Source organism: Artibeus jamaicensis, unplaced genomic scaffold (assembly GCF_021234435.1).
Source record: "Artibeus jamaicensis isolate MK-2021 breed Jamaican fruit bat unplaced genomic scaffold, CSHL_Jam_final contig_241, whole genome shotgun sequence".
Lineage (NCBI taxonomy): Eukaryota > Metazoa > Chordata > Mammalia > Chiroptera > Phyllostomidae > Artibeus > Artibeus jamaicensis.
In genome coordinates, this window is record NW_026521509.1 from 8,163,509 (window position 1) to 8,178,930 (window position 15,422).

The 15,422-nt window shown below is 42.5% G+C and overlaps 1 protein-coding gene across 1 annotated transcript; it reads left to right on the plus strand.

The window, feature by feature from the left end:
• The first annotated feature begins 3,235 nt into the window (after positions 1–3,235).
• TAF9B (TATA-box binding protein associated factor 9b) lies at positions 3,236–11,942 on the plus strand. The gene is made up of 7 exons (XM_053662439.1): positions 3,236–3,334; positions 3,924–4,005; positions 4,502–4,638; positions 4,717–4,851; positions 5,865–5,940; positions 9,062–9,172; positions 9,931–11,942. Exons 1-7 carry the CDS (start codon positions 3,284–3,286, stop codon positions 10,089–10,091), a joined length of 753 nt encoding a protein of 250 aa, XP_053518414.1. The 5' UTR covers positions 3,236–3,283; the 3' UTR covers positions 10,092–11,942.
• The last annotated feature ends 3,480 nt before the right edge of the window (positions 11,943–15,422 follow it).

Here is a 15,422-nt window from a genome sequence, read left to right on the forward strand (position 1 = left end):
GAATAAACTAAACAAAGGATGTGAAGGACCTATATACTGAAAACTAGAAAGCATTATTTAAAAAGATTGAAAACACACAATGAAATGAAAAGATATTCCATGTTCATGGATTGGAAGACTCAACATAGTTAAAATGGCCCTACTACGCAAAGCAATTTACAGACTTAATGCAATCCCCATTAAAATTGCAATGTCATTTTTAAAAGAAATAGAACAAAAAATTAGCAGATTTGTATGGAACCACAAAAGACTCCAAATACCCAAAGCAATCCTGAGAAAAAAGAACAAAGCAGGAGTTATCACACTCTGTACCTTTTAATTATACTACAAAGTAACAATCATCAAAACAGCATGGTATTGGCAGAAAAACAGAAACACAGATCAATATAAGAGAACTGAGAGCCAAGACATAAATCCACATGTATATGAGCAAATAATTTTTGACAAAGGAGCCAGAAACATATAATGGAGAAAGGAAATTCTCTTAAGTAAATGGTGCTAGGAAAATTGGGAAGCCACATGCAGAATGAATGAAACTACTGCTATTTGTCCTCATATGTTGGGTTGGCCAAAAAGTCTTGTATGTTTTGTCTATAAAATAAAAACCACATTTTTCATTTTCACCAGTAACTCTATTGATTTGGATATTTTGAGTGTATTGGCTATCTTCTGCTATTGGCTTCCAGTGGGCAGAGGCCAGGGTGCTGCTAAACATCTTCCAATGCACAAGACAGCCCCACAGTGAAGGATTATTTGGCCAAAATGTCAACAGTAGCAAGAAACATGGCAAACCACTTTTGACATGTTTGATCAGTCACAGCACCTTCTCCACACACTGCACAAATCTTCTTTTGCATTTCAGTTGTGTTTTCACCTTTCTTGTTATAATAAAGCATAATATGCCAAAAGATTTGGGTATTTTCTTCCATCTTCAGTACTACAATGGCTGTACGAACCTTCACCAACTTCGATGTTTTTTTAATGCACGCTGATATGACAGCTGCCACAATATAATATAATAAAATTGTTTTTAATGAAGTTAAAGACAACTAAGTGCCACTAGAGACATCATACAGAAAACATGTAATAGACTTTTTGGCCAACCCAATAGAAAAAATAATACAAAATAGATTAAATGCATCAGTCCAAGACCTGACCTGAAACAATAAATTCCATAGGAGAAAACATAGGCACTAAACTTATGGACGCTGGTGTTAGAGAACATTTCATGAATCTGACCCCAAAGACAAGGGCAGTAAAGAAAACATGAAATGAATAGAACTACATCAAACTAAAAAAGCTTCTGCACAGCAAAAGAAACCATGAAGAAAACAAACAGGCAACTAATCAAATGGGAGAAGACATTTGCAAAAAACAGCTCCGAGGGTTTAATATAGAACATATATAAAGAAATAATACAACTGAACACAAATAATCCAATTAAAAATAGGCAGAGGCCCTGGCTAGTGTAGCTTGGTGGATTGAGTGTGGGCTGTGAACCAAATGGTCACCAGTTCAATTCCCAGTCAGGACATGTGCCTGGGTTGTGGGCTGGGCCCCAATGAGGGCCACAGTCAGAGTCAGCCACACACCGATGTTTCTCTCTCTCTCTCCCTCACTTCCCCTCTCTCTAAAAATAATAAAATCTTTTTAAAAATTAGGCAGAGGATGTGAATCACTGTTTTATCACTACTTATTAATAACTGCCATAGTGCTGGCAGGGCTCAGCTGTGTTAATTCAATGGAGCAATTTGTTGTGGTACAGCTTGACTTGATGGAGCAATTTGGGGGAACATTTACTGAGTGTGGATTATGCTGGAGGGGGGGAGGGGAAGAGCACAGCATGGCTGAGTGCTGGGTCACAGTACATTTTCCTGGGATGGAGAACTCTAGGGCATTGGTTGACTGTGGAGTAAGCGAGGGTTGTCTTTGGAACACTTTTAAGTCAGACAAAGTTTACTGATGTACGTTTTTCTAAGTCGCTGATGCTGCTCTGTAAAGAGTGTGGAAGGGCAGGCATTTGGAAGGCAAATAAGAGACATAGAAAACTGATCCGAACCAAGCCGCAAGACTGGGGGCTCCGGTGGGGAATCCTGGTCGTGGTGTGGTTGTTACGTTGGAGTCGCTAAAGAAACCAAAGGGACAGAGTGAGCTAAGGAGCAGGGTTTATTAGCGGGGAATAAGAGGGAAAAGTGAAGCCAACCAAGGGAAGTTTGGACTCCTGGAGGAAAGTGGAGAAAGTGGAGCCACCCAAGGGAGGTTGGGGAACCAACCAAAAGAGGTTAAAGACTCACTCGGTTGCTCTTAGGGCAGGGATTTTAAGCGCAAAACCCCCGCGAAGGGTAACAACTGGTTGGGAGGTCAGAGTCTTCATTGGCTAGAGCCGGTTGCTGGGTGCCCTTTCTGCTGACCATTGTCCTCGATACATCTTGTCAGACTCAAGTTAAAGCTGCATCCTGTTATGCCGGGTAGGGCGACCCCAGACCCCAGTCTTAGCCGGGCATTTGTTTGTCCTGGGTAGGATTGGCAGGCATGTTCCCAGGCTACCGTTTCCCACGGTACAGTTTTCCCACCTGGCGACTTTCCATTACTGCTGGGCCTGCCTAGGTCTGTCATTGGTGAAAGGCTTTATCTTTTCAGCTGTGTAAAATGGACGACCATAACAGGGCTTTCAGTGTCACCACAGCCGATCAAAGGCCTGTTGTGCAGAGAATATGTTACAGAGTTGCCGGATTTAGCCAATAAAAACAGAGAACGCCCTGTGAAATGGCAATGTCTCATCAACAGTAAATAATTTTGTAGCAAAGTATTTGGATTTATGCTAGAAATACTGTTGATCTGAGATATTCAAATTTAACTGGTGTTCTGCTCTACACCAGGCAAACGTAGCACAGCGGCAGGTGGATGCAAGGCCCCTGCAGGGATTCCAGGCAAAAGGAAGGGGTCAGAGTGGCAGCAGCTGGAAGGGTGAGGGAGGCCCCAGAAAAGGCAAGAGTGGCCCTTTCAGTGCACTTTCACGGAGACCAGCTTTGGAAAGAGGAAACTCTCGGATCTTCCAAGGGCTAACCTTGGGCTCCGCGAGGAAGTTTGACCCGCACCTTCTGAGCCCACGGTGTCCCCATCGCGCGCCGCGGGGAGGCGTGGCGACCCGGGCGAGGCTGCGGGTGGGGCGGGGCGGGGCCCGGCGGTCCCCCCGCCCACTGGGCCCCGCAGGGGCGGAGCCAGAGCCAGCAGCCCGTGCCCGCATCCGTCTCGCTCCGCAGACAGCGAGTGGCAGGACAACATGGAGCCGGGCAAGATGGCGCTCCCCAAGAACTCTCCGAGAGATGCCTTGGTAAGTTCCGACGGTGACAGGCGGACGGGAAGCTCGGCGCGTCAGGAGCCGGGGCAGGCAGGCCCCGGGCTGACCGCCAGAGCGGCAGGGTCTCGCGCGCCGGCTTCTGCCGGAGCCGGGCGGGATGCGGGTATCTGGCTGCGGGGCGCTCTCCCGCCAGAACCGCCCGAACTGCGCAGGCCAGCGGGCCGGCTCTGTCGGCGCGACCTCGGTCCCGGCAGCCTCGTCGTGTCTGCGAACCCCGACTCTCGAGTCCGCGGTTCTGATGCTCAGTCCCCGCAGCACATGCCTGAGTGACAACCAGCTGTAGCCACCCCTACCTCTGCCGGGAAAACCGATCCCCGCCTTTTTCTTCTCTCTTCGCTCCCACCCCCACCCCCCGGCAAAAAAAAAAAAAAAAGTTTTCAGCAAAGAGGGTACGACGGCATTTAGTGTGTTCCTCACACTCACGGGGGACAGTAAGAATAACTAAACCTTGGTGGCCCGGGGAAGGGGGACCTTGTATCATGAGTATAGATACTATCTTGGGTCCAGTCTGGATTTCTAATTCCCAGATTACACAGCTGGCGTTTCTTATTTCAATCCACAGGTAATGGCACAGATCCTGAAGGATATGGGAATTACAGAGTACGAACCAAGGGTTATAAACCAAATGTTGGAATTTGCGTTCCGTAAGTTAACAAAACACCAAAAAAGTCTGCCTAACTTGTGAATTTGAGAAGATTCCTTTAGTCCAAGAACATTTTCAACTACCTTACTTTAACAGAGTCACCAAATTCAGCCTCAAGTAGTAAAAAAAGAGCTCAAATAGGGGAAGACAGTATTTATACTGTGACATATTTTTAAGAATTGATCCCTGGCTGGCATAGCTTAGTGGATTGAGCGCGGGCCTGCGAACCGCACGATCATGGTTCGATTCCCAGTCAGGGCACATGCCTGGGTTGCACGCCAGTTCCCAGCAGGGGACTCGTAAGAGGCAACCACACATTGATGTTACTTGAAAAATAAATTAAAAAAAAAGAATTGATCATACGCATAGGACAACTAGATACTGAAACCAAAATGCATAAACTTTCTAGAAATTAATGGACTCTTCTATTAAGAAAAGTAGCCATAAATGTTAAGATATTATCATATCTGTAAGAAAATAATGTTTTGTTCTTCAAGGATATGTGACTACAATTCTGGATGATGCAAAAATTTATTCAAGTCATGCTAAGAAACCTAATGTTGATGCAGATGATGTGAGACTGGCAATCCAGTGTCGTGCCGATCAATCTTTTACCTCTCCTCCTCCGAGAGATGTGAGCAAACTTTTATTTAAAGTTCACTTTACTTATCACTTCTGCATTCTAGGTCTAATAACGATGTTTTGTTTTTAGTTTCTACTGGATATTGCGAGGCAGAAAAACCAAACCCCCTTACCTATGATTAAGCCATATTCTGGACCCAGACTGCCACCTGACAGATACTGCTTAACAGCTCCAAACTATAAGCTGAAGCCCTTACTTAAAAAGGTAAACTTTTTTTTGGTCAATTGAGCTTTTTTAAAAACTGGCAATGTGTTAGGGCCACTTGTAAAAAGTAAGTATCTGTACATAGATTGATTAAAAGTGAATTTACTGGAATTTTTGAAAGTTGACTGCTTTGGCCCTGGCTGGTGTGGGGGGAGCATTGGCCTGCGAACCCAAAGGTCGCTGCTTTCATTCCCAGGCGGGGCACGTGCCCGGGTTGCAGGCCAGGCCCCCAGCCAATCCATGTTTCTCTTGCACATCATTGTTTCTCTCCCTCTCTTTCCCCATCCCTTTTCATCTCTAAAAATAAACTGAATCTTTCAAAAAACACAATTACTGCTTTGAAAATACTATGTATTTTAGTTGCTGTATTAAAATATAAAATATATGATGTTTAGAGCTAAAAGAAATCTCAGTGTTCATCTAACACAACACTTACTTTTCACATCAGGGAACTGACCTTAAACTTACCATTGAGTTAGTACTAAAGCTAGGATGGATTCTCAGGTCGCATAACTACCAATCTTTCCACTGTACTGTAGATTTTGTAGCAAAGCCTGATAACAGACTAAATGATACACTGTCAGGAATTGGACTTGTTTTCAGAAACATGACCTAAGGTTCCTCCACCACTGAGAAAGTTCTCACACGGGGCTGCATTTGATGTCTGAAATTCCACTATAGGAGAGTATTTATTTGAGGGGCTTAAGATGTTGATTAGTTAAGATTTAAAATTATAAGGAATTTAGTTGTTACCCTAAAAAAAACCCACTCTACCTTAAACAAAATACAATATAAAATTATATATATGTAAATACATATAGACTCATATCTACTTCTGAAAACCCTAGTTTTAATGTCCAATTTAGAACACTGGAAGGAAAAAAAAAAAAAACAGGACATTCTTGCCATGCATTATACTTGAAGAATTCATAGCAACAATCCTGATTTCATTCCTGGTAAGTTGAGGTGTCAAATCTGAACATTAAAACGAATGTGTTTGTTAAATCCCTTAGGGACCTAACCAGGGAAGACTAATTCCACGGTTAAGTGTCGGTGCTATTACTAGCAGACCTACCACCCCTACCATAGGTAAGTGAGAAAGGGAAACACCTTTTCTGGCAGGTAAAGAAGAAGTGCCTCAGCACTTGCTTTTGAGCTATAATCCAAGTGGAAAGGTGAGTCAGAAATGCCCACATGTACGTTGCCATCATTATGTTTCCTCGTCCTCTAGTAAAACTGTAGACGTATATTCTACCAGACTTCAAAATGCGAAAGCCACAAAGAGGATCTGATCCCAATTGAGGATAAATTTGGACATTACCCAACCTCCTCATTGGTATAAACTGCGATGCCAGAAACAGGAGTTTAAGTTATGTTTTCAAAAAAAAATGACATTGCCAAACACACTGATGGCAGTAGCCAAGTTACCAGAAATTAAAGAAATTTTGGAATACATTGGCAAGACAATGCAGTCAAAAGGAAGTTCAGTATGTACAAGAAGCTGAAGGATATCAAAGGAAAAAATCATTGTGTTTATAATACTAACGTTTTCAAAAGTAGTATTGATTGTCCTGTATTACCTCTTCATCTCTGCTCACCTGTCTCCGTCATTCTGTGACCATTTCTTGCTTTCTGGCACAAGGTGTTCCAAGCTAATCTTGATTTTTAATCTCAGTCCTAGAATCAGCCATTTCTCCACAGAGCTCTGAATCTTTTCCGTGGAAAACAGTGTTTAGAAACCGTTATTTCTATCTTTTTAATGTCATTGTTTAGGTAATAAGAAAAATATAAATAATGGACTTAGAGTTCCTGATTTGATTTTTTTGTCCTAAATTCTTGCTGGATTTTTTTCACAAAATGTTTTTAGAAAACAGTTTCCTTCTCTTTGATCACCATTGTTTTTTTGGCTCTTACTGCTTATAACCGTGTCCTGTAGATTTCATGTAGCTGTAGTGCAAGCCACATTTGGTCTTTCAGGCATATTAGGGAATCTCTTCATATTCTCAGGACATGAATTTACATTTTCAGACCAGCCTGGTATGGTATCACTTACACACTTCTAGGCCTGCATGTGACCTTTGTGAACAAATTTGCATGTATAATTTGTGTAACTTTGTGGTCATAAACTGTTTATCTGTGGATTCATATTAAGTGAATACCAGTTCTTTTAAAGTCCAGGCTGTGGTCCTCATGTACACACATGTTGACAAAGTAACCAATTGTAGGTGTCAGTTGTCATTTTTATTCCCAGTTAGAGCACTTCTCAGGCTTTTTGCTGAAATTAGTAGTGTATTCCTAGTTAGATATTCTTTTTTTTTTTAATTAAATTTTATTTAGGTACTTTTCAAGTACATTTTTTTTATCTATTTCTCCCACCCCACCCCACCCCCTCCCCCCTCTCTCCCATTTCCCCCCCCCCCAGTCTTCATCCCTGTGTCTTTCATACTTGTTCCTCAAAACCTAGTTAGATATTCTTAAATCCACAGTTGAGGGAGCTGCCAAAAACTGTTAAAGGTGCAGTTTTTAACTTAAAATTTTTTTCAGTGAGTTTTATAATGCATAAGACTTAAGCATCCACCCTGTTGAATTTTAAAGCTTCCATTCCATACTTACCTAAATGTTACCAATTCCTTATAAGTAATGGCCAGGAAAACAACTACCTACTGTGAATTTCCTTGACCAAATAAAATACTTACAGTGATTGCTTCATTAAGCTTCACCAGATTCTTTGGAGCAAATACATGAGAACACTTGCCTAGGGATGGAGCTACATTAAAGTCTCACTTCCTGGGTTTGGGAAAGAAAGCACTGGAGCCCACGATTCCTGGGGACCTTTGGGCTTCCTTCCGGTTGGGCTTTCTTCTCCTTTGTACCTGGTGAGGGGAAGAGTTGTAGGGTTTTTTCAGTGATAGTTTTAGGTGTGTTTTTTTTCCCCAGTAACTCCATCTGTGGGCAGACTTCTGGTTCCAGGGAGAAGGGATGTGTGGAAAGTGTGCATCCCCAAAGGAAAAACTAGGAACATACATGTTTTCCGCAAATGCATTTTTTTTGAGGAAGCTGTGATGTCGTCGGTGTACATGCTGAGTCTTGAAAAATTCATTCATTAATCAAATGTTGCTTGAGTGCCTGTTACAAGCAAGGCACAAAAGCCACATGCTCTCAAGAATAAAATCCATTAGCTAAGGCTTATAATTTAGTAAACAATATAAGACACTAATAAGGCTCCTACATCGGATTAAGGGAATTTCAGAGGCAGGCAACGACTTATGAATAAGTCAAAAAGTTTATAAAACGGGGGTAGTATTTGAATTTTACCTTGGAATAAAGGGTAGAATTAAAATGAGGGGGAGCTTGGATTATTTTTATCTCCAGGATCCCTTTCTACTGAAAAAAAAAAACAACTAGATATAGAAAAAGAACATTGTTATACCCACCTGGGGACCCCCAATGGCTGTATTTGATACTCTTGTTAGATGCATGTTGATTTAGTTTCACAGGCATAGTGGACATCATCTAATTCTCAGCAAGTGACCAAGATTAAAAGTGCCACGTAGCATAACTGATAGAAAACTTGGGTCTTCATTCTTTATGAATGAACTTTATGTTCTGACCTTTATGACTTCCTGTCACTAAAATTCAGTGCCAGCAGCTGTTTGAAGAGCTTTACATGGATGGATTTCTTTTGTTTAATTCTCACAAGAATCCTGTGAAATAGGTACTGTTGTCCCCATTTGACAGATGAGAAAACAGAGGTACAAAAAGATTAAATAACTGGCCCAAGGACACTCAGCTAGTAGGGGATAAAAGCCTGATTTCAAACATAAGCAGGTAGGCTTCAGAGCCTATATTTTTTTCTTTTTTCTTTTTTTTAGTGAGAAACATCCATCAGTTGCCTCTCACACATGCTCTGACTGGGGTTCAAATCCACAAACTTTTTTTTTTTGGTGCCCAGGATGACACTCCAACCAGCTGAGCCACGCAGCCAGGGGCAGCCTACATTCTTTACTAGTACATTGTCCTAAACTTTTAGCATCTAAAAGCTTAGAAACACTTCTAAAGCTACTTCACTCTTATATTTCTAATGTTTTTTTTCTCACCTTTTATGAGTGTCCTGTGCTTTGAAGGTAGTTTCTGGTAAGCTAAGGAGGGTAGAATATGAACCTGTATAATCAGGCACCTAACTAATACGGTCTGTTAATTATAACTACAGCAACCCCACAAACAGTGTCTGTCCCAAATAAAGTTGCACCTCCCGTGTCAGTGACAAGCCAAAGATTTACGGTGCAGATTCCACCTTCTCATCCCACACCTGTCAAACCAGGTAACGTCATATACGGGGTGGGGGTGTGGTGTAAGTGGTTCAAGTGCTTCTTTTAAAATACCTTTTCTGAGTTCTAAAATCTCTGAGTAATGTGTGATTATAGAACAGTTTAGATTCCTGTAGCAAGAGTTAAATTGTTTTAATATCATTCCAGGAAGGTGGCAGTAATGCTGCAAATCTTTGGGGGATGGTCTATGAGCCCACTTAAATTGCATCAAAATTTAAATATACATGCTATTTGGGGGGAGGGAGAGTATATAGTGTGATCATCAGATTCTCAAAAAAATACTGAATGAAACCAAGTTATGGCCCACAAATCTAAGGCATCTTCAGGGAAAAGCACTTGGGACCGTGTGTTTAGGTTCGCATCTGAAACAGAAACACACACGGTAAACTGCTTGTATAAAATACTGGCATGTAGGGGAAGCGGGACTCCTTACCTGAACATAAGTGTGCCTTCAGCGTGCACCGTGAATCCAGTGTGCAGCTTCCCATGACCAAGTACTAAGTAAAATTTTAGGTAGTTAAGTTAAAATACCTAACAGAACTCCTTTAACCTTATACTAGATACTAATTTGAGTATTTAAAAACTTAATTCAACTTTTAATGGAGCATAGTACACGAATTTCTTCTGTGATGTAGTTGCACTTCGTGCTCTTGAAATTAGTAATTATGGTCAGCTCTGTTGAATAATGTTTACCATATATTTCTGATCCTGGGTCATTCATACCTTGGGGGTATTTCTCCTCTGTTCACAGTTCCTGCAACAACCGCAGTTCCAAATGTTCTGATTAATCCTTCAATGATTGGGCCCAAAAATATTCTTATTACCACCAACATGGTTTCATCACAGAACGCGGCCAATGAATCAAACCCATTGAAGAGAAAACATGAAGATGATGATAATGATACTATGTAAGGATTACAGTCTAGATGTACTTCAGATGTGTAGTTGGTTTTGAGCCCAATATACTGAACTAGAACATTCTAGATCTCAAGTTTTATCTTAGAAAACTTAAGATAGCTGCAATATTTTTCATATTCCTGCAAACCGTTAGATTTCTTAAGTAAGGCTACCAATGTTTTTTTTCCCCCCATTGGGCTTCAAGTAGAAAAAGTTCAGCACTTATTTCTTAATAGTTTCACTAATGTTGAGTCCTGCTATGGCAGTTGTATTTTTGAAAACAGTTTTCTGCCATGTGTCACTGACAGCATTTAAGTTTCAGTCTCTGCAACCTGATCAGTGGACTAATCTTTAACAGCATAATTTCTAATCTGCATTGAAGTACTCCTTTCTTTGGCAAGGTAAAATAGTCACTTTTATTGTCATCAGCTTTTTAAACCAAATCTCTCAATTTACACCTTTTTGGAGAGGATGGATTTAGAGGGATTCTAAGTCCAATTTTGAATGTACTTAAGTTGTTTTTTGGCCTTTCCTAACCTACCTCCTCAACCCGATTTCAAACTCCCATTCACTTCCTGCACCATCTCCTCCCCATGAGCTTAAATTTATCCCCATTGCTCTTACACTTAAAAGGCCAAAACTGGAATTTTCAAAATACCATTCCTGATAATACACCTTAGCATCATTTTTATATTTTTAAAACCTACTTGATATGCCTGCTGTTCTACAGTTCACTTGACCCTGAATGTTTCCATTTTTCCAGAGCACTTGAGTTTTCTCCCTTGTCTTCTATGCCCATTACACTTTACTCTGCTTTTGACAGGTAATTTTGGGTCAGTTACATTCAGTTGCAGTCTTATATTCCAAGTAGATAACTCCACCATATTTCACATTTTGAAATTTCACACAGGTGACGCTATTGCTTAAAATCTGCCTTGATAAGTATATTTGCACTAGACCTGGGCAAAACCACTAAGGGGCAAGTGTTATTTTTCCTTTTTACCATATGCAGATAGATACGCTTTGATCACTACTGCTTGAACCCTCCTCCTATTGGTATAATTCAGATCAGTTTTCTAGCTGATTGCTGAGGATGTCGCACTTAAGATGGGCTCATACCTGACAGTTTCCTACTGGTTTTCCTTCCTCTAGAAGGCCTACCACAACAACTCAGTAGTGTGATATGAATTGCCCTTAGTAGGTGCGCTCTACGTAGGGCCCCCAGTAGAAACCCATCCAGAAACACCATATTGGGACACCGTATTGGGAACGATTTCAAAACTTTCAAAACTATAAGCAGGTTTGTGCAGTTTTTGTTTAACTTTGACATACTCAACATAAGAGTACTTTTACAGAATTGTCTAAGATTAATTTTCATATTTGAAATCCCTCAAAATTTAAAACACAAGTAAGTTTCATCTTAGGATGGTGCTTCATACATCTGAGAAAACCGATCTGGTAACAGGGAAGAAATGTCTCATCCTAGTTTGAGTGTTTGGGGATGTTAGGAAAAGGTGGTAAACTTACACAAACAGATCTGAGCAGCATCGTAGGAGAGAAATGTTCATTATTTATAGCATAGGATGTCATTACTTGAATGTTCTCAGGGAGGCAGCACGTCACAAGGCCTAGGTTCTAGCCCTGGCTCCATCATCTACCACCTGTGTGACCTTACTTCACCTCTGAGCCTTGTTCTCCTTGCTAGTATAATAGGAAGGTAACAGCGACCCTGCCTACCTCACAGGGATGTTGTGAGGGCTGAACTGGTGTATGTGAAAGTTCTTCCAAAACTGTAAAATGCTGTATAACTAAGAAATTATTAATGTATATTCCAAGATTATTAATAAAATTGATGTTTATCACTTATCTTTCCTTTCTGATTTAAGAGACTCAAGGAAGATGAACAAGGCCCAGTAATCCTGAGGTCCAAAAATCATTAACATGTGTTACATGGATGAATTAATTATAAATCAGGGAATTGCTTGCTTTTATTTAGAATCAACACAGCACTCACAGAGAAGCAAAATAAAAATGAAAGGATATAGGTTTAAATCTGTTAAAAACATAGCACGCTCTATCTTTCCTGGGAATTTGTACATGTAATTGAGTGTTTATTCACTTACTGCATCAGCCAGCCAGTGGGTGGCTTGCTCTTTCAGATGAAGGCTGCTTTATCTCGCAGATCCCCCTTCTCTAATTACACGTCCTCCAGCTTCCAGGCAGAACTTTTTAAAAAATGCAATGATGGTTATTGTGGTGAGGACATTTCTTCTACAAGTAGGAGACAAGCTCCTTTGATCTGAATATAGGAATGTCGCCAGCATGCTGGAGAATGGAAGCTGTAATGGAAGCTCCTCGCACTGGTCTGAGGAGTCCAGAGTGAAAGGAAGTACTCAACAGTAAAGGAAGAAAACACTAATCAGAATAGCACAAAAAAAATCATGTGTCATATAATACAGGGAACTGTTCCACATAGCATGGCAAATGTAGCTGAGCCCCTGATTCAGAAAACTGACAGGGAGCAAGTTAGCACACAGGAGCTGAACCCACAGATCTGTTTCCCCATAGGGAATCAGGCCTGCATTGTACCTGGGCTGCTTTGAGGTTTGCTTTTTTGCTAAAACTCCCACACCATGGATTGAGGCAGCAAATGTTTACTGTATCTTTAAAATGGCTTCCTAAAGTCTGTGCTAAACCTCCCAAGTATGGAGTGTGACCAGTTCAACCACTTTTCCCCTTGATCTGCAACATCCTTCTCTTTGAAGTAATTTAGCAACATTCTTTCCTTTGTTATCTGTAAAAGATAATCACCTACAGCGAACCTGCACATAATAAATGAGGACCATCCTTGATGTCATGTACCCAGAAAAGCAATAAAAGCCTGTCCAGGCAGGGGTCGCCGCCCTCTCTCACTCAAGAGAGCAGCCAGGCCATCCCGTTTTCTCCACAGGACTTCTGTAGTCTGTGTGAATTTGTTCATCGCATCCACAACACATGGACCCCAAGGGCCAGGGTCCACATCATCTGGCACCCAGGAACAGGGACCCAGGGTTATGAGCCACAGTTGTGGAAAGCGCACCGACTTGGTTGGAGTGCACGCATTAGCCCAGGTAAGGGCAGACAACACCAAGTGCTTTTCAGCAAGGTGATAGGGTATGTTGGATTTCAGAGGAAAAGTGATTTCTTCCAAAGTTACCCTCTCTTACGGCCGCTTTACATCTGCACCCTCTTTAGTAAGCAGGAGCCTTGCGCTCTCTCCCAAGTATCTGCTGCAATCTTGCAGGAATGGGTGGAGGAATTAAGAGCCAAAGGGCGCTGGCCACAATAAAGACACCTGTGAGAGGATAAGCAGGAATGGGGACTGTGTCAGAATACTAGGTTTCCCGCCAGCCACAAGTAAAAGTCCACACAACAAGAGGCATACTGTAAAAACACTCAGAAGTCCATCCCCACAGCACAATCCTCGACTAGGTCTGGGGTTGGGAGAAAGAGCAAAGACTTTCCCTTTACTAGCTTTAAAAACAGCAACTAGTTACAGGGCTATTTACAAGCATCTCAGAAGATTCTTTCAGGCTGCCTCTTGCAGTCCTTTAAAATTTAGCCTTTTCCCTCCATCCACGTGCATAAGGAAAAGCAGATAGTGAATGAGTGTTTCGGTTTTGACCAGACTCCAAAAATCACTTTTCAGAAGAATTTAGTGTTAGTCACAGGTTTTGTATGAGAGTGTTTGGTATTTGCCAAGTGCTAAGTACAAAAGGCACTTCCTCCCCTCGGCCCAAGAAATTGGGCGTTCCCAAGTGAGTTGGATGGAACCTTTCCAGGGTGTCTAGGATCAATTCCCCAAGATATGCAGGGGCCTTATAGGGACCTCCAAACTACTTAATCTAATTTCTGGCTCGCCCGGAATGCGCAAAATAAAGATTGGTCACCTAGCACTTGGAACCCCGCCTCGCAGTCCTAAATGCTTGGGGAGGACCCAAAACCCCTCTCCCTGTCTTTCACCAACAGCACATTCGACCCACTACACTCTCCTTGCTAGCAAGAAGTAGCATTTAAAGGTGCAGACGGAATGAAAGCAAAACAAACTGGTTTTGTAATTGCCGTGCTTGAGGCAGGAGGAATTTCAGAAAAGGTTCTTTTATTTGTTAAAATTTTTTCTTTAAAAGTTACTATGAATCCTCTACCATGAGGTTCAGGCTGTCTAAGGAACAGGAACAAGGGAACTAGAGGCTGTGCTCCTGAGTGAGGGTGCGTGTGTGAGAGCTTGGAAAAGATGGGCTCCAGAACATGAGGGGAGAACTGCCCAGGTGAAAGGGAAAACCAGGCAGCTTTTCCAGAATGGAGATCCCTGCAGCCAGGTGAAGAAGAAAGCCACATGCTTTTGGTGGAGTGCGGACTCCTGCAGCTTTGGTAGAAGAGGCCCACGCGGCTTTGAGGTGCCCCCTTTGGCTGTGTGGCCTGGAAAGCAAGAGAGACTTTGGCTGGAACTGGGTACAAAGAACTCTTGCCAGTGGACCATGAGAGGGTACCACAGTACTTTGGATTAACTAGAGATCCTGCCTGCACGGTGACACAGCTGACGGTGCCAGCGGCCTGCAACACAGACGTGTGCTCTTTTCCTGATTTACGGTACCCAGAGTTGGGACAGTGGGAGAAGCGGGAGCTGTGTGGGTGTAGGTGTATACCCCTAAAGGACTTTGATATTTTAGTGGAGGCATTAGGCCTGAATAGCATTAAATAAACATTTTGTTTCCTTTTCACAAAAAAAAAAAAAGGAACAGGAACAATGTTTTCAGCTAGTTCAGCAGCCTTTGAAGGCTGCTGGATGTCTCCCAGATAAAGGATCTTTAGATTTGGAAATATGGGAAAAAGCAGGGCAGAGAAGCCCTCATAATCAGGAAAGCTTAGAACGAGAAGGGACCTATGGACACCAGCCAGGCCCTTCCTGTAGATTGCCCCAGCTGTGATGGGAGTCAAGGCCGCACCTGGTGAGCACGGCTGGGGTGCCAGCGTGTGCACACTTGCAGTGTGGTGGGCTGGGTCTCTCTGCCAAGGACGGTCAGCGACGGAGGAGGTGTTCATCTCCCTCACCTCCCCCTGCACGTGGTAGCAACCATTCTTCACGCCTCGTGCGGGGCACAGTCCCGACCCACCAGGTCCACCCCCGGTGCCATGGCTCCACACAGCTCCTAGCAGCAGATTTAGAATTGACGCAGACAGCACGTCACGAGGGGCATTCCAGCCAGGTCATCCCTGAGGTAAAGGACAGCAGCCCTCATGCTTTGGGAGGCTTCGAGAAGGGGATTTCTATTTTGTTTACATTTCTATAACAGGAATAGGGGGCAT